This window comes from Andrena cerasifolii, chromosome 2 (assembly GCF_050908995.1).
Source record: "Andrena cerasifolii isolate SP2316 chromosome 2, iyAndCera1_principal, whole genome shotgun sequence".
NCBI lineage: Eukaryota > Metazoa > Arthropoda > Insecta > Hymenoptera > Andrenidae > Andrena > Andrena cerasifolii.
This window is the reverse complement of record NC_135119.1, coordinates 14510266-14528759: the sequence shown is the minus strand read 5'-3', so window position 1 is coordinate 14528759 and position 18494 is coordinate 14510266. Positions and strand designations below refer to the sequence as shown.

General features: G+C 47.5%; 1 protein-coding gene across 5 annotated transcripts in view; it reads right to left on the bottom strand.

Moving 5' to 3' along the window:
- Positions 1-18131, bottom strand: part of LOC143366133 (homeobox protein abdominal-A homolog) — a 59846-nt gene extending 41715 nt beyond the window's left edge. For 2 of the 5 annotated variants that reach the window (XM_076806933.1, XM_076806930.1), the window contains exons 1-2: positions 15232-18131; positions 8622-8654 (exon numbers count right to left, since the gene is read on the bottom strand). In XM_076806933.1, the coding sequence (XP_076663048.1) occupies positions 8622-8654; positions 15232-15997 (799 nt within the window). In that variant the 5' untranslated portion in view covers positions 15998-18131. The remainder of the gene's footprint in view (positions 1-8621; positions 8655-15231) is intronic. The other 3 variants (XM_076806931.1, XM_076806932.1, XM_076806934.1) reach the window with 3 other exon arrangements.
- Positions 18132-18494: the final 363 nt, after the last annotated feature.

Genomic DNA, 18494 nt, shown 5'->3' with positions numbered 1-18494 from the left:
TATGACCATAAAATAAGCGTTTGGGGTGGCACAGGCGGAGGCCAAACCTGGCTGCGCATAAACACTTATATAACAGCAATTAAACTGCTTTTAAGGCCCATAAAACTGCAGTTTCAATAATCTCGGTGACAACACGATCCTGACCTGCCTCCGACTTCTGCCAGGGCCTCCGGAAGCGGGGCTTCGCGCCGGCGACCTTCAGGATTACCCCTGAGTAGCTCGTTCCCCGGGCCGAGGCCCTCCATGGATTTTCCTGCGAGCGTTGGGGAAGGCTAGGGGTGAGCATGAATCGTCAATTCTTTTCGTCTGCTGAGCGACGAGGCTCCGGGAATATAAGCGGAACAGCTGTATCTTCCATGAAAATTGACTTCGGTGTGGATAGGGTAAGTGCACTTAATATCGCCTGGCACCCAATACCGCCACTCGTAATATCGCGGCAAGTATGCGCTGACATGTGTTGGTAATGAAATGAATTAGGAGCCAGGCGTGTGTGGGAAGAGATACTATGGGTGCAACGTCACTTAAGCAACGGCTAGCTTAGAGAAGTGCTTTAGTGAATCTGGATGTCGTAAATATTTATTGGAACGTGGCAATTTTACATTACAGTGGGAGTTGGTAAGTTTAAAAAGTCTATGAGTGTAGGAATATTCTGCGAGTAACTATTAAGCCCTCGTGGCCGCACGGGGTGTATTGCACCCCGGGATATGTCTTTGTCGTATTATAATAATGAAATTTAAAAATTTGAAGGATTTTAGCAGAGAAAAATCGCTTTTATCCACAACTACTTTTTCAAATACTAATTTCAACATCAAAATTTACATTTCCGGAAAAATACTATTGGGAGTATTGACGAATGTACAATTATCACTTAAAAGTGTAAAGATTCAAAAGTAAGAAAACGATAAAAATTAAGAAAAAACGTCCCCCATATTCATTCGATTAAAAATAATAAATACACATATATATATATAACTTTAAAAGCTCATGAATATGTGCACTTTTTCAAGATTCCAATTTTTGCTTTTTCTATTTAAAATTTGACAATTCTAGCCTGCCGTAGGTAGGGGAGACCGGGGCTAAAAGTTCCGGGGGTAAGTTGTTCCGACGACTCTATCTTCAAAATAAAAAGAGCGTTGTACTTTAAATTATTTTTTCCGTGTGACGTTGATCACGCCACTCTGTCGCCCACTTTAATAGCGTCCGCGACAGCGAATTGTGTGGTTGTAAGCAAGGACGTATTAGTCACGTACCAGATAAGTAAAAAAATTTCTATCATTCATTTTTGGTCTATTTCAATTATTTAACGTCGATATTATAGACTGATTTGTCTTTATGGATCAAATGACATTTAAGAACATGGTGTAATAGTGTTTATCGGTTCAATATATGTTATAAGCAAAATAGTATAAATTGTTTCTGCTGTGCTTTAAGATGCAAACATATGAAGGAAAGGCGGAAAGGGACACGACTTCAAACGAAGTTATGCGTAACGATAAATAAAAACTGTCGGTAGAGAATTCAATATCTGCCACACGATTCAAGAGTCCACAGAAGGCTACAAGTACAAATCTCAATAAGTAGGTGCCTACATACAGTTGAATGTAAGGCTGATTAGTAGATTATTATATCGTTTTGGTTTTCTTTTAAAGATAATACATTTTTGTTGGTCCGAACCTTCATAAATAAACATTATTAATAAAATTCTGTTTCATTTCATTAGAAAATGAAATATTTCATTAAAAGGCAACTCTTATATCTCAGTAACAACTTACCCCAATGCGATAACAACTTGCCCCATGTAGGGGTAAGAAGTTCCACCTCGATCAGCCACAAATAAATTACTTTCTACGAAAAACCTATTACGATATATTAAATACAAGCTTAAAATCAGAAAATATAATAAATTTAACAAGAACTTAGTCAATAGTGAAGAGAATAACTACATTATTTTCCAGTCATTTTTTATGTTTTATCGAAATCGCAACTTTTAGCCCCGGTCTCCCCTACCTACACAAGGCACAAACAATTTCTTTTTTTACCTGAAACTAATTGGAAACAAAAATATCAATTACCCTTCAGTTGAGAACAATTTGAATTTGAGTAGGCGAATTTAGATGCACTAACCCCCTGTGTACATACAGAATCTAACTGCCAGACGAGTCCTTTATTGACTCAGAGTCGACAGAAGGCTGTTGGTCCAGCGATATCGCGAAATTTCACGCTATCAGGAAGTTCGCGCAATGAGCAACCCTTGCAAAAAAGGGAATTTGATTTCTGTCCGAAATTTCGAGCGTTGTCGCTCCCTTTTACCAGAAAATGCCGGGTACCTGGCGGGTCAAATGGCAGGGCGGCCGAGAGCGGCGGGATAGGTGTAAAATAGAGAAGAAGAGAGGCAGAAAGAGAGAGAGAGAGAGAGAGAGAGAGAGAGAGGGAGAAAGAGATAGAGATACAGGGTGGGAGGGAGCAGAGGTGGGTGGAAACGAGCAGAAGCCCAGGTAGGGGAGGCTGGAACGATGAAATGGGATAATACGGACGCTGCAGGACGCGGCAGCCATCATCGAATGCTAATGAGGGGTTGGCGGCTTTTGGGGCGGAAGATTCAGTCCGTGCAGTGGCGCACTGTTGCCAGAGAAACGGTCTGATTATAAATTATACATTATCTCGTGCTAGCCCCCGTGTACACACCGAAATCCAACTAGACGTCCGCAGGCTACTGAGCCCTCGCATCAAAATGCAGATCGTTTAACGAACCAGAGATAGATTAAAGGGCCAGTATATAGCTGCGCTGCTACCGCCAACTGAGAAGCAAAAATCGCGTCGCCGCGTCGCACCCCTGGAGGCTCGTTAATCGCGCCCTTTTCGATAATCGCTGATCGGTTTTAGTTTGCATTGCGTTCTTACGAGATCGTAAAAGGGATATCGAACGTTTACCCCACGGTGACCTGCGAAATCTGATCACAGGACAGTTTCACATTGGAGTCCAAGTTTCAGAGGATCCTTTTAAGCTTCTCGTCACTCCAAATCCCAGTGTCAAAAGAGATTGTATAGGTAATGAAACATAGTCGGAGGGAATTGGCAGCTCAGAGCGTGGGCCAATGGAATTAATTAAATTTGTACGCAAGTAGACAAAGAGGCGACTAATCGCATCCGCCATATTTGGTACTCTGGAGAGACAAGAGTATCCGACTATCCGCCCGTTTAAGTATTGTCAAATCGTAATAAATGTAAAGAAAATACTGGAATAATGTGTCGTGCTACCAAGTATCAATATCAACAACGCGTATTCTGTTTACAAAAAGGCGAATACTCAATACCCTTCTTTCTCCAGCGGATCAAATATGGCGGATGCGAATACTCACCACTTTAGCGCTCTAACGCGAGTTCCGGTTTATATCCACGAATTTGACTATTCGAGCATCGTGGCCGTCAATTGTTTTCCGCGATACTTGCGCAACTGCGAGACCGCGGCTGCCTCCATTTCGCTCGGCAATGTCTCAACGATAAGGGGAACGAAACAAATTTAGCCTGTAATTTCGAAGATTCCGCCGTTACCGTTCCTTTTTGCTCGGTTACGGGAGGTAAACTGTTTCCAGGAACGAGACAGTGCCAGCGGGGTTAATCAAAGGCTGGAGGAGCACGGAAACGCTCGGGCAGTCCTGAGTAATACAGCAGGAATGCTTGCTGGCGCGCTGTTGCCCGGCAGATCGAACTGTTTATAAATTATACATTATCTCGTGATAGCAGGGCGTACACAAAACCCGGCTAGACGTTTACTGGCCACTGAACTCTGTCGTGAAAGCGCCAAACATTCGGTGCCGGGGAAGCAGAGGAAAGAGAAACGACACGGAGGACTGAATTATGCGACCGTTGCATGGATTTCCAACATTTTCCAATCTTCCCTCTACCTTAAAAGGGAGTCGAAGGGGCGCAAAAAAAAACTGTGTCGCACCGCTTAATAAATAATAAACGAATGCAACTCCCACGTAAATAAACTGTAAATGTAATTTCTTTCTCTTTGCACTCTGTAACGGCAGAACATATTGAACAGAGAACAGGTGCAAAAATTTCAGGCATCTTCTTGCATAAGGAGCGGTTGCTTATTAACCCGCGAGAGGGCGCACACGGAGGTTCCCCCCGGGTTCCAGACATTTCGTTAAATAACTATAGATTGTCAACCTGTAAGACTATGACGTACTTTCCACCTTCCTCTTTATTAATTTACTTTAGATCGAACCATGTTTCATTGTTCTCACTGTTGAATTGGTAATTTTGCAGAATGTTTTATCAGATCGCGCGCATCAAGTGCGTGTGACTCAGCCTGTGCGCTAGATTTATTTCCATTCTACGGCTAAAAATTTAAATAGTTTTCCAGACTAAGTTGGCTGGCACTATTTTAATTTCCAGGCAGTCTATGGCACAGCTTAGAGTAATAAAATTCTTGAGAAAGTTAGGTACGATTTGTTCCGTTCGACGAAGCAATGACAATTACAGATTGTACTAATAATTTAGTTCTTTAATTCTGGTTGAGACAATTTTGTATCGAAGCTCTGTAGTTACGTATGCAGTAATATTATATATACACATATAGTACAGCTAAAAATGTTACTATATCATGCAAATAGTTATTATTGTATTCCCTTAGCTTATTGTTTACATAAATGCGAATAGAGTTTATTTTTTGTGCTGCATCGTTAACACAATTAAAACCCGGAGGAAACCTCCGTGTGCGCCCCTTCGCGTTCCAATTAATCACGCGCCTCCTCGCGGGTTAACTGTCCTCGTGGAAAAATAAATCGAGGGTGCAGAAGAAATATTTCGCATTGCTGCACTTTGTGCCTGCACTCTATTACGACCCCGTAACGAATGCTCTAATTGCTCGACTCGAGCACACTTAAGTAGTATAAGCTCGCTCCGGTACCGCGCAAATAATAAGTTTTCGGTTGCTGAAAAATTTGGTCGCAGTCCAAACGAAGCAGTAACGGAACGAAGCGGAGAGAACGGTCTCGCGGAATATCCACGGAGCCATCAGCAGGCCGGCGATCCCTGACCTCAAAATGCAGTACGTTCGCATACCAAGAGTGAAAGATTAGATACCCCTATCTCGGAGTTAATTCTGTATTATAAAATGGATGCGTTTCTTCCCTAATTTTACGACGTGGAAGAACGCGTGCATGCTCGCGTGTCTCTCCCAGCAAGATTCTTTCCCGAAGATCGAGGTGAACTAATTTCAACGCCGAAACACACTCCCCGATAGTTCTCCCCGAGTGCCAGAGGGGAGAGTGTACATGTATATGCATGCAGGATACGTAATTTTCGCTTCAGATAGAATTCTAAAGGGGAAACGGTGCGCCATCGCGGTGTTCGGAACCACCCAGTCGCCAGTCCCGATCCTAAACCCGAGAGTGTAGTACGTTCACGTAGCGGCGATAGATTACGTCCATAGACACGGCGACGGATATTGCAGCGAGTGGAAGAAAAAGAATGACGGCGCTTGGGTTGAATTCAAAGCGCAGGGTCTTATATATCGCCCGATGGTGAGCGGCAGCCATCCGCCGCGGCATATCGACCGGCGTTTACCCGATTGTATTAAAAATATCGGAGGTGCGAACACGCGCGCCGAGAGCGAGAGTGTTTCTCCGAGCTGCTGCTCGACTCTGGGGTGCTGCACGGTCGATGGGAAGAAAGTAACCGGCGGCGACACGACGAATCATGACGAGCACTTTATCTTCACCCGGCGAGGCGTTATAAATGTCACGAGCAATTGCGCGATGGAATCGTCTAGATAGATGACACCGCAGCAGTGGGAGCTTTCGAGCCGCGATTATCGATGCAAAAGAGATCGGCGGGGAAAGAAATACGCCGCGGACAAGGCCCATGCATTATGCAGCCCGTGTCCGCGGGGCTAACGTCGATTCGCGTACATAACTTCAATTACAATTAGCCAAACATCCTGGGGGTCTCGGCTGCGCAACATTCCCACAGGTATTTCGGCTGACGCGGCCCAACTTCCAAATGCATTAAACGTCACGTCCTCCTCGCAAGCTCGGCGCGCACGGACCAGCGAAATGGGGCACAGGGTGCTCGGGGGGAAACAACGCTGCCCGAACCTGTTCGCGCTGTCGCGTTTATAAAACATACGCCAATTCGTCCGTGATACCATCGGGACCGGAGGTTTCCCTGAATCTGGGCCTGCCTTCGCGGCGACCAATGTCTCGGGGGTTGAAGGTCGCCCGTTGCAGAAATTAAGAGCCGTCGATTTAAGTCCACGCAAGCACCGTGCAAATCGGGGCTGACGAATTTGCGCGGCGAAATTCTCCCCGGACCACACCGCACACGCGATCGGCAGAGCGCAAAGGGCCCCGTATCGCGTTGCTTTGAAAATAAAGTCGGATGAAATTCGCCGCCGAGACTGTTCCCACCGTGCACAATGACTTCCTCTGCTCCAATCGCTGTATTCGCATTTGAAATTATGATCCGGCCAGTGTAAACAAACCATCGCGATAACTCCGCCGGCGACGGCGGAGGTTTTAATTTCGCCTAATCGCTGTTTACTGCGTCATTGTGGGCCCGGTAATAGGCCATATAAAAGATAGTCACGGGGATAATTTGCGGCCAGCATTATCACACGGTGACGACAGGTGTAGTTGGCCGTATACATGTCCTTCTTGCATGCGCAAGCAACATAAATGAGCAGGGTGGCATACCAGTATGGCGGCACGTGCTACCAGGATTCGAGTAAACGACCCAACGGCCGCGTGTCCTTGACTTTTCTTGACACACTTCGAGGCATATGGGTCGGTCGCATCCACCGAGGGCACCCTTCTCTTTCTTCCTTCCCTTCTCTCTTTTTCTTTTTCTTTTTTTTTTTACGTCCGCAATGAATCCGCGAAGAGCGCCATCTTGTAGAAGCAAGAGCCGCGGGATCATCGGGGAAGGAGTTGAAATGAGATATAGGCGCGCGGATTAGCTTTAAAACAACTTATTTCTACGGGTGTACCGTTAGGCGGGATTGTAAAGTGAAGTTTAACGATGCACGAACGTTGCTTTTATCGCTCGGCTCCTGCTGGGACACTGAACTTTTACAAGCGAATCTCCCGCGAACGGCCACGTCTTGGAATTCGCTCCTCCGCCGAATCCAATGTCGCTTTCATGACCTTCGATCCGCGCCGTTCAAATAATTTACCAGCTCTTGCACCCGAGCGGGGGGAGAACAATCGTGGAAATAAAAGAAGCCGATAGGGACCGCGCGGTGAAGCCGCTCGCCGTGTGGGGCGCGATTATTTCGTTCAATAATCACTGCTTTCGACGGGGAAACGTTACCTGGAGGATTCATGGAGGCGGGAATTTGACCGGCGGCTGAAATAGGAGCCGGGAAAAAGTGGTAACCGTCTTGTATGATTACGCTTCGTGAATGAAAGTGGGCTCTTACGGTCGAAAATATGGCTGCCATATGTGGCGACGCACACTTGGGAACAGATTTGTCCCTGCGTGCCCGACACTCCTTTTACCTCCTCACCATTTCAGGCCGACGAACTTCCACCGTGATTCCTGCGTTTAAACACGACCCCCAAGCTTAAATCGTTGAATTTTGTCAAGTTTCCTTTTCTATACCCTTCTTCTGTTACCTTGAATCATAGGCTTATGCAGTGGCGCACCCACAGCGGGGCCAAGGGGCTCTAGCGCCCTCTAGAGAAGGAGATTTATAAGAAAAAAAAAGAAACTGGATTTTATTCTTTAAATAAATTTCTATAATCGCCTAATGAATTTTATCGAAAATATTTTTCTCCCTTCAAGTGGGCTCCCACCTGGGATTAAATGCTGAGTGCGCCACTGGGCGTATGTACAGTGACTCGCATTAATATTCGGACACTTTTTAAAATCGCATAACTCTTTTAGAATTGGTCCAAACAACTTGAGTTTTTTTTCGTCGTTTTGAAAAAAAATGTATTTGGTTGGAATAGCGAAGAGAATAGTAAAGGTCGATTTTTAAACTTTTTTTTGTGAGCTTGTAACGAAAATTGAAAAAAAAACTGTTTGTAGATTGCAGTAAGTTGTATACGTGCCTAAAATTTCATGAAAATCGGTTAACGTTGCTCCGAGCTACAAACGTTTAAAGATCGCAGAATAAGTTCGAGAATCACGAAAATTCCCGAAATCAGCAAACGGGTTTTTTTGAACTTTCATTACAAGCTCACAAAAAAAAGTTTAAAAATCGACCTTTACTATTCTTTTCGCTATTCCAACCAAATACATTTTTTTTTTCAAAACGCCGAAAGGCGTCAGTTAGCAAACTAATCTTTCTAGCTCCTCAAAAAAACTCAAGTTGTTTGGACCAATTCTAGAAAAGTTACGCGATTTTAAAAAGTGTCCGAATATTAATGCGAGTCACTGTATGCAACCGTTTTGTCCAGAGCTCGCAACGCTCGCCACCGTTGATCAACACGGCACTGGATGCGTGCAACTGTTTCGCATCGGACAATCTCATCGCGCGCGGATAGGACCAGAATTACGGTCCGAAAAGCTCGTCTCCAATATCGAGATGCATCGGCGAAAGAAAAGTTTGCAGGCGAGAAGGTTGAGCTAACGGCAATCGTCGGTAGCGGCAATAAGATAATACTCACCGCACACGACTCTGTCGAAGGGGCTCATCCAATCTGTAAGTAAAAATAGACAGTAATTAGAGAGAGTGTTGTCAATGTGTCCCGATACGAAAATTATCGAGCTCTTTAACCTCCCCCGTGAAACGCATGCACTTCTGATAAACTACCCACACACAGGCATGCTGCTCAAAGACGCAGCGCTAAGGGAAGGAAAAATGGCACAGCGAGACAAAGAGAGAGAGAGAGAAGGGGAGTTATTCCAGCGGGTACGTAATTAGAAAGTAGGAAATTCGCGGCAGCTCGACACGCAAAGCTCTCGCAGTAACTTCTCCCCGCTAGAAAGGAGGATTAAACGAACGGATCGTGAACGTTCGAGCGTAACAGGCTTAATCCCTCCGTCAGCCCCCTCTGCCCTCTCCGTTGATTAAACAGAAACGTCCACGTCAATCTTTGCGTCTGCGGCCGCGAGAAACGGCCGGCCCGGCTCGGTCACGTGCCCGGAGAACGCGCCCGATCAAAGGCAGGCCGAGCGTCGCCGTTTCGAAGCTACCCAGCGCGGCTAGGGCGACGTCTTGCGACAGAAGCTTGCCAGCGACGGTGGCGTGTTTCCCTTCCCGCGACGATTCTAATTAACGGCTGTCCCGCCCCGATCGCGAACGCTATCTCGGCTCGCGGGGATTTATCCCGATAAATCTCTCGACGACAGCCGCGCGGCAGCGGTTCCCTTCGTTCTCCGCTCATAAAGTTATTCTTACGCACTCGTAAACCAGATAAGGACTTTATTGAATCACGAATAGAAGCTCCTCGCGAACGTTGCCCGATAAGGCTGCGCCGCGCACGAGGGAAAAATAATCGGCCACGGTTAGCGGCGGAACAAGGACGCCGAACAAACGTGAACGATGTTGGGAATTACGAGGAGGCAGGTGTTACAAAAAGAAAATCGAAATTGGTGTTCTGGTGATGATGTTAATTGCGCTTCATCCGGCGATAGCGTTCAGAGATTAATAGCGGGGTTTGAGGAATAATGTCACGATTATGGACCAAGAGTGATAGGATAACTTTGTAGGTGATTATAAATTAATTTATGATGTTTATTCAAAACCAGACGTGAGGTTCTTATAATATGTATGAAGAAGAACAGAAAAATATTTTTTTCAGATTTTTTTAACCAAAAATGGTGGTACAATAGCCATTTGGATATTTTAAAATAAGCATTTTTTTTTATAGAAAATTTGAATGTTCGCCATTCCTTCAAAAGTCAATATTTTTAAATCTTGACAATACATCTTGAAAATACATATCAGCTGTGTGACTATTATGTCGCCATTTTTTGTTAAAAAAATCTGACAAAAAAATTTTGTTCTTTAGGGTAGACCGGGTCGAATCGGATCACAGGGTGAATCGGATCAAAAGAAGAATTTAGTCCATATTTCTTACATCCCGATAGAAATGAGCATTCCGAACGTTACAATTTTTGTCCAAATCTAATCTACGTAATCTGCAATTTCGTATTTAAAATAAAAAGTAAGCTTGAAAATTTCAATGTGTTTATTGTTATTAGTTTACACGGTGTCCAAGTTTAGTATTTAATGTATTTTAGACTATTATATCATAGTTTGCTTATGTAATCTACACCCTTTGAAATACTTATATATGGGGCTAATCGGATCACGTTCTTTAGGGTGAATCGGATCACTCTTTATTTTCATTTGAGTATTTTTATGATTATAAATATGATAATTGTTTATATACAGATGGTCAGTACGTACATAAAAATAGCAATCAGGGATCGTGGTGTCCAAACAAAAAATAAATGAATCTGTGATAAAAATTAAATTTAGAGAAATGACGAGAAAAATAAATAAATTAATGGTCTTAAGAAGATGGCATTGTATTTACTCTGGTGAACAATTAATTCGTCCACTTTCAGAAGATTATCTGAGAAGAGTGGTGCCACGAGAATTGTGCTGATAGAGGCGGCAAAAAGCGGCAATATCCTTCCGATCTGTGTGCTGAGTAGTGTCACTTGACTTCGCTGTCATTAAATTAGATTTGTTTAAGTCGATTCTAAAGATTTTGTTATGAAAATTTCAGTTTTTTTTCAGAAATTTATGGGTTATCCGATTCGCCCCAATTTTCGGGGGGTTTTGTTTGCAGAAGAAACGTTTTTAAGTTTGATTTTATTTTCTATTATTAATTTTAAATCCAAAGGTGTACTGGCCACGAATATATGATAAAAAATTAGTTTTTTAATGCGTGACTAGTATTTTTTTACCGTCGAACACAAAGTGATCCAATCCGCCCCGTCTACCCTACATATATCATAAGAAACCTTCCGTTGGATTTTTAATATACCACAAATTTCTTTAAAATCACCTCGAAAGTTGACGTATCATCGTGGCGTTAACCCTTAATTTAGATCGTTTCCAAAAACGTAACAGCCTACGGATAGTTCTTTGTACAAAAATGCGCAAAGACGCGGACGAATTGCATCACCTACTTGTTCCTCGCCGTTAGTCTCTACGTTTCGGCGTCTACTTAGCAGAAGCGACCGGTAGATCGCGTCGGAAGCAGTCGAGGAAGACATCTTTGATTGAAAAATTTTCCCTGCGTCCCGCACCGTTAGCCGCCAGTGAAGGCAGAGGCTCGGTCCTCGGGAAACGTGCAACGAGATGGACGGCTGGAGTAGCTGGGAAATTGCAAGCTGAATCCGTACACCGTGGGTCAAGGTAGTTAGACCGTGATTTACGGTTGACGTTAGAACGCTGGCGCGCGCATTATTTGCGAATGTAACGCGGATCTCTCTCTCGCTATTTCTCTATCTCCGTTTCCCTCCGGCCAATGGGGAAAAAAGTGTGACGGCTTAGCAGTTTAATACGTTATAGCAACATTATAGCGAGGTGTTGATAGCTGAACGGTGCTCGGAAAATAATTTGCATACCCGACGATTACAACTTCATCGGAAATTTATCCGACCCGGGGAGGAGGGCGCACTTGCAGCCGGCTGCTGGGCAAAATTTTCGTCGCGGGTGTAATTTAAAATCGGCTAGGAGAGACGTTAATACGCGGATCGCGTGAATTCGCCCGTTAGCGCCGCGTGCAACGCGATATTTTAAGGCGGCCCGCCCGTACGTCGGGGAGCAACCGGCCGACGAGATCGTTACAGTTTAGAGCGAATTATGGCGGCGGCTGATCGCGCGAAATCACGGCCGGACGATTATCGTTATCGCCGATTCGCCTATTGCCATTGTTCTCGCCGGTGCGTCCAACTAAAGCGACTCGCCGTAGCCGCAGCTGGTACTGGCTTCACGGAAAATACAACCCCCTTTGCTCCTTCGTAACAAAAATTGCTTACTTATCCCCTATATATTCTTTCTTAAGCAACGTTATAAAGAAGAAAGATCAGAGCAGTTACGGCAAGAAGAACAAACTTTATTTATGAAAATGACTAACAAGGGAACATCCCGAGCCCGAAAATTCAAAAAATTATGAAACTTTATGAATATGTAGGGGATTCCCTCCTGATTACAACGCAGTTTTTGTTTGCTGCCCAAATTCACTCGCAGGGGCTGAAATTAACCCCTGAAGAAACTCGCAGACTGTAAGAGATAGAAGAAAAGTTTCAGGACAAAAGTTATTTCTTCTAACTAGATCTATCATTTGGTAAAAAGAATATTTTACAATTCACGAGTTATAACACAAAATTGGAAAATCACCGTATGTTCATTGGTCAATTACACCCCCTTAGAGTGAATTTGGGCAGCAAACGAAAATTGCGTTATAATCAGGAGGAATTTCCCACCATATTCACAAAGTTTCAGAATTTTTGGAATTCTCGGGTTCGGGATCCCTTGTAAGAAGTGGAGTCTGTCGAAGAGCAGCGCCTCTTTTGTTCATCCCTTGTCGTTTCAGTGTGCAGCGATAGAGTTAAATTTAGATGCCTTGACGTGTCCAAGCGGAACCCAATGAAAATACCCAAAATCGCTTGACTCGGAAACTGATCAACCACCCACGCGTCCCTAGGCGCGTGGACAAAGCCAATCATTTCAGCGCAGTCTATTTTCGGTGTGGGCCTTGAAAGAGGTTTTTTTCTTTCATTAAATTCTCGGCAGAAGACGCGCGACGGTGCGCGAAAGTTTATCGCCGCGGTTAACAAGGGACGCGGAAAACAATACGGCCGGCGAGAAGCATCGGATGGCTTTAAAAATACCTACACAGGGAGCTTTCCGCGCTTGTCGACGCGCTCGCCGCCCGGTTGCTCGTTTGTCCGCCGCAAATACACGCGGTTTAACGCCGTCGGCACTTTGTCCGCGCTAATACGGCCGAGTGGACAAAGCCGCGTGTACAAGCTCGTACGCGAAACGCATTATGCGGGACACGAAGGGAACGGCCGGCCGCGGAAACCGGCGGCGTGCTTTTCCAGGCCCTGGAGCACGCTCCTCCGTGGCGGCGCCGTTGTCCCCGTAAATCGAGCATCGAGGATCGACGGGAATTTCAATGGCGATCGCTGTTCCGCCTTGTCAGAAGCTATCGACGTGACGGACGGCTCTCGAACTCCTGGCAAATTAATGCGCGCTAGCAAAGCCATTTATTTATTTATGCACGTGGAACGATTCAAGCGAGATTTTGTGTGGATCGATCTATGCGACTGACGTATTCCCCCCCGGAGACTAATTATCCAAGAACATTAACCGCTGCAGTCTATCAACACAGCTGTTAGCATCAATATCGAAGTCGTTAATAATCGAAAGAATTTGGCGCGGAGCGTCTATTCTTTCTTGCCCGCTAGATGCTTTTAATTATTAATAATGCTGGTATTAATTAAGGTGTTAATTCGAAATGATAGACGCAAATCGCCGGGGCAAGAAGCTTGAATGGCGCGATGAAAGTTTCTGATAGGTATTTATAGGCCCGAGAGTAAGTGGACTAATCTGTTTATCCATAAGAAGTCGATGTTATTATCAGCGAGACGATAATAATTAGCTTAATGCGATATTTAGATTCGAGTTCGTTGAAAGAGGACGTCTATCTACTTTACTTTTTGCGGATTTCGCGAAGCATTTGGAGCGTAACAATGCTGGAACGAGGATTCCGCACGGGAAGAATAAGCGTAAACACGTGTAGCGTAGGTCAGTTTCGATTCGCCCTTCAGGAACCGGACGGAGAGGTGTGCCGTACAAAGCTAGTCCAGGCGGAGGAATATTTCAACGGTTTTTCTGCAGATAAGAGTAAAAAATGTTGGAACGATCGCGGTCTACGCAGCGGAGCCGATAGATCTGCAATCAATCTGCCACGGCCGAGGGAAACAATGATAGAAAGGTGGAATAATTGAAATCCATACGTAAACAGTGATGTGTAGCGTGTAAGTACTCGTCCGCTCGCGTGTTTTGCTCGGTGTCGATCGGCCATAAAACTGTACCGACACCGATTTACACGGGGCAATAAGTCGTGGCTTGAATCAAACGTAATTTATCGCCCCGTTAATTCATTACTTGAAACGTGGCAGCGGTTTGACTTGCAAATACGCGGCCATTTCCAGCGACGGTTCTCAGCGACGACTCGCAAGGCGTGCGGGACGTTTTTCTCTTTTTACGATTACCCTCGTGTTCCTCGTACTTTCATGCAACACAGTACAGATCGAGCCGCGTTATCGTTATCTCAGCGTGCATTATTGAGGAGGACATCCGACGGGCCGCTCGGGAATGCGTGAGCGCGGCGTTAACAACGGGCCGCGATGACGTACGAACGGCCGTATCTCGATAACGCTAATTCCATTATTGATTCCGCCATTTCAGACGGTCAATTTAACGCCATATTAAAACGTGAACGACAGCTGGAATCGGCGGATCTACCATTGCGGCCTGGTTATCGCCGCTTTGCATCTTGCGCTCGGGAAGAGGAAACGCTAGCGAAGCGTTTAATAGCCGCAGCGATCGTGATACATGCGGTTACTCGAATGCCACCGGTTAAATCTTCTATGTCTGTGCAACTGTTTGATGTTAACAGTTGCATGGCGGGTAACTGCTTATGCGCTATTCTTTCGAGGAGAGGTACTTGTAAGGTTCAAGGTATTCTCTGAAAGTTTGTCGCGCGCAGAGTTGGGTGTTTTCTGTAGTTATACATACGAATAAAGTGTATACCTAAAGGAAGAATTATTATTGCCGTCGCTAAGAGTACCGAGTGCATGGTACGCTTAGCGCTCGGCATAAGATGGACATGGTGGAAAGAAGTAAGGAATAAATGGAGACGAACTTTGCCCAACTCTGATTGCAGGGAGAAAACGGACTTTCCACAGGGTAGGGTAAAGGACCCAATTACTGACACCTAACCAATTACTGTCACCTTAAGCTATTTTACTTAAAATAACGAGTAAATAAACGTTGTATACACATAAAGAATTATGTAATTCAACCTATAATCTATACTATAGATTATATACTATAGTTTACTTATTCGTTATTTTAAGTAAAATAGCTTAAGGTGACAGTAATTGGGTCCTTTACTGTATAGGCTTGTCCCATAGAGATACAGCATGCTCCAGAAGGGAAAAAGAAGAAGCAACTACATATCCTAGGTATAGCAAGCGCAAGAAACACAGGACCCTCGGGTCCAGGATATAAAGAAGACATACATAATGAGCACTCACCGGTGATGGACATCCATGGGTATCGAGGTATGTCCGAGATGCCAGGTTGGCCGGTGGTGGGTTGTTGGCAGGACGTCAATGGGTCGACGACGGCCGACGCGGCGGCTGCTTGGTGATAGAACTGTGCGGCGGCTGCCATGGAGGCGGACGCAGCGGACACAGCGGACGATGCAGATGCGGAGGAGACCAGGCTACCGGGTGTAGCACCGTTCTGATGATGATGACCGAGGGTATAGTTGACCATGGGGTCGGCAGACGTGGGCGCGACATTTCCGGTGAGGCTAGCGGTGTAACGGCAGGACTTGTCGCTAGCGGTAGCGGCGTCGACGGCTGCGGCCGCAGCCAACGCAGCGCTCGACGCCGCGGTCGAGCCGAAGCCGGGCACCATGCTCGACGTGGCGCCGAACGCGGCCGCGGCGACCGCTTGCTGCTGCTGATGATGATGATGCGCCGCCGCCGCTGATACGTACGGATACATGCTGGAGGTGCGTGCTGCCGGTGACGTGGACGCAGAACTTCCGGAGTGCTGTGGACTGGAGCCGGTCGGGCTCGGTGAATTGTGCTGATGCGCGTAATTCACTGCCGCGGCCGCGACTGCAGCCGCGGATAAGCTGGACTCTAGGGTAGCGGTGGCCGGGCCGCTTGTACACGCCTGGATCGTGCCTGGGTTCGCGCTCGAAAACAACTGCTGATGATGAAACTGCTGATGGTACTTTGGTAGCATACTATCGATTATGAATTTCGAACTCATAGCGGCTGTAACCGGTGCCGATCGCGGAGCCTCGATGCCGAAGGCACGACCGGGCACGGGGACCGTGTCGGCTGCCTTAACACCGACACCGCGTCGCTGGCTTCATCTCTCTTCGCGCACTTTCACCGGTTATCTCTCTTATCCGCCGAATATTCTCCGAACCGAACCGATCGAACTCTGAGATCTATGGGCACCCTCAGCACGCACTCGTTACTCTTCTCAACGTGTCCGGTTGCCGCCGCGCCACGCTGCTCTCTTTCTCTCACTGTTCCGCCTGCTGCTGCTGCTGATCCGTCTATTACTCGACTTTCCACGCTGTATCCGTTACCTTTAACCCCCACTGTGATTGCCACTTACGCAACTTCACACATTATCACAGGACCGATATAGCGGACGCGATATTGGCGTAGATCGCGCGACGGCACAGACGACACACCGTGAGGAAGGGTCCAAGCGACGTGGTTGTCGGTGTCGGGCCTCTTCTCAAATCATCGTGTCTCGTCGGTGAGCAGCGTGGCCGGTGCCATCGGAGGATCCACCGTCCCCGGCGGATGGTCCCCGGTCTCCACTGTTACGGTTTCCTCTATGGTAATTACGACTCCTTCCGCATCGGGTGGGCCACGGTGTCCGGACAATAAAGCCAGCGGGTCCTTTCGTCTCCGGTCGGGGCCCAGCCCAGCTGATCCGACGACAGGCGCAGCGGTCCCAGCGAAGGAAATTGGGCTGCGACGGCGAACGAGGCGACGGCACGCGGAGAGAGAAGAGAAGAGAAGAGAGCGTGGCCCCTGTCAGGTGTTAGAAGCCGTTTCTTGCGTACTTCTCGGATAGTCGACGAATCCTTTATGGGCCATGCATGAAGGTACTATAGCCCCCTATCCCGAACGCCGCGTACTACAACCCACGGCCAGCTAAATGTAACCCCTTACAATAATGGCGCCGCTTGTCTCTCCCGTTCTCTGTTCCCCCCTCTCTTCCTGCGATCCACGAACGCGCCGGGGTACCAGCTGGTAAACAGAGTCGACCAATCGCGTGGCTCCCTTGTCCGCAGCGAGCCAATCCAGCGTCGCCTAGGCGCGCCAAGATGAATGGCTCTCTCTCTCTCTCTCCCTCTATCTATCTCCACGTCCGCTCGCCTCTCTCTGATCTTCGCTCTGCCGCCTATGCTTCCAGCTCTCTCTCTTGTTTCTTTTCAGCCGCGGGCACGGGCGCCACTCTCGTCCGCTCTCTCGCTTCGTCACACGCTCTCGAGCCTCGTCCGTACCACGTTCTCGGCTCCACACACCACTCTGCTCTGCTCAGCTATACCCTACTCTACGCGTTCTCTCTCGCCAGTGCACTCCTGCCCGCCACGTTGCCTCTACACTCTGCACACACTGCCTTGCAGCCGTCCACGTCTCTCTCGCACCCTCTCCCACTCTCTCTCTCCCTCTCTGTTCCCCTCTAATCTCCACTCCTCTCCGCACTCCGCCGCTGCTGTCTGGTCCCTCGCTTTCCGCCGAGCCGGTCGGTCCTTTTCGTGCTGCGTTCACTCGCGAGCCAGCGGCTTTTTCAACCTCAGCGTCGCACGCGTTTGTCCAGTTTTTTCCTCCTGCATCCCTCTCCCTTTGTTTTCGAGCCTCCCTTCGCGTCCCCTAGCTCTCGACCAGCCCGTAAACGCGCCGCCCGCCGTTTCCCAGGCTCGCAATTCCGTATCGATCTTCCTAATCGCACACCGGTAACTTCCGATTCGGCTGATGCGGGATTCCGTCCGTCCGACGGCCTCCGCCGCTTCTTCTCGATCCCGTCGAATTTCACAGTTTCCTTCCCTCTATCGCGGCACCTCGCGTTCCCTCCTCGTTCCGCCTTATCTCCTCTCCCTTTATCGTCGCTCCGCTTTTGTTCCGCCAGCAATGCTTATCTAATTCCGCTCTACGGACGGCGCTCTTTCCAGAGGAACGGTACTACATCCTCGAATATTACTCTCGTCCAAACGCGATGCTTCCTCCGAATCTCCCGACCCAATCAATTAACGCGGAGCAGCGCCTCCTCTCCCCGCTACCTGCCGATCTCGACCACGATCCAGAGGGCGCTCGAACCCGTTTCTGATTCTTCGCGGAACCGCGAGCCGTCCACTCTCCTCCGACCCGTTGCAGCGACGAAATTGCGAGCGAAACAACCACGTTTCGCCAGCGTCGTCTGCTCGACTCTCTTGGAAACCACTGAACTCGTCCCGGTCGGGATAGTGGCGGCATTCCAGCGTTCCCAGAGTGGTGGTACCGCGTTGGTGCAAGGAGCGACTCGGCCCGCGGGGCCGGAGGAAGGGGACACGGACCAGCCTGAGGCCGGAGGGAGCCCCGCGAACCGCTGGATTGCGCGCGAGGGTGCAAAGGTGGCAGGGGCGGGGAAATTCTGGATCGCGATGCACTTCCTAGGCGTACACCTAGGTATGCCTAGCGAAATGTCACCATTTACCTCCCCGAAATGCATCTTTTTATTCACCCGATCGCACTGCTTTCCT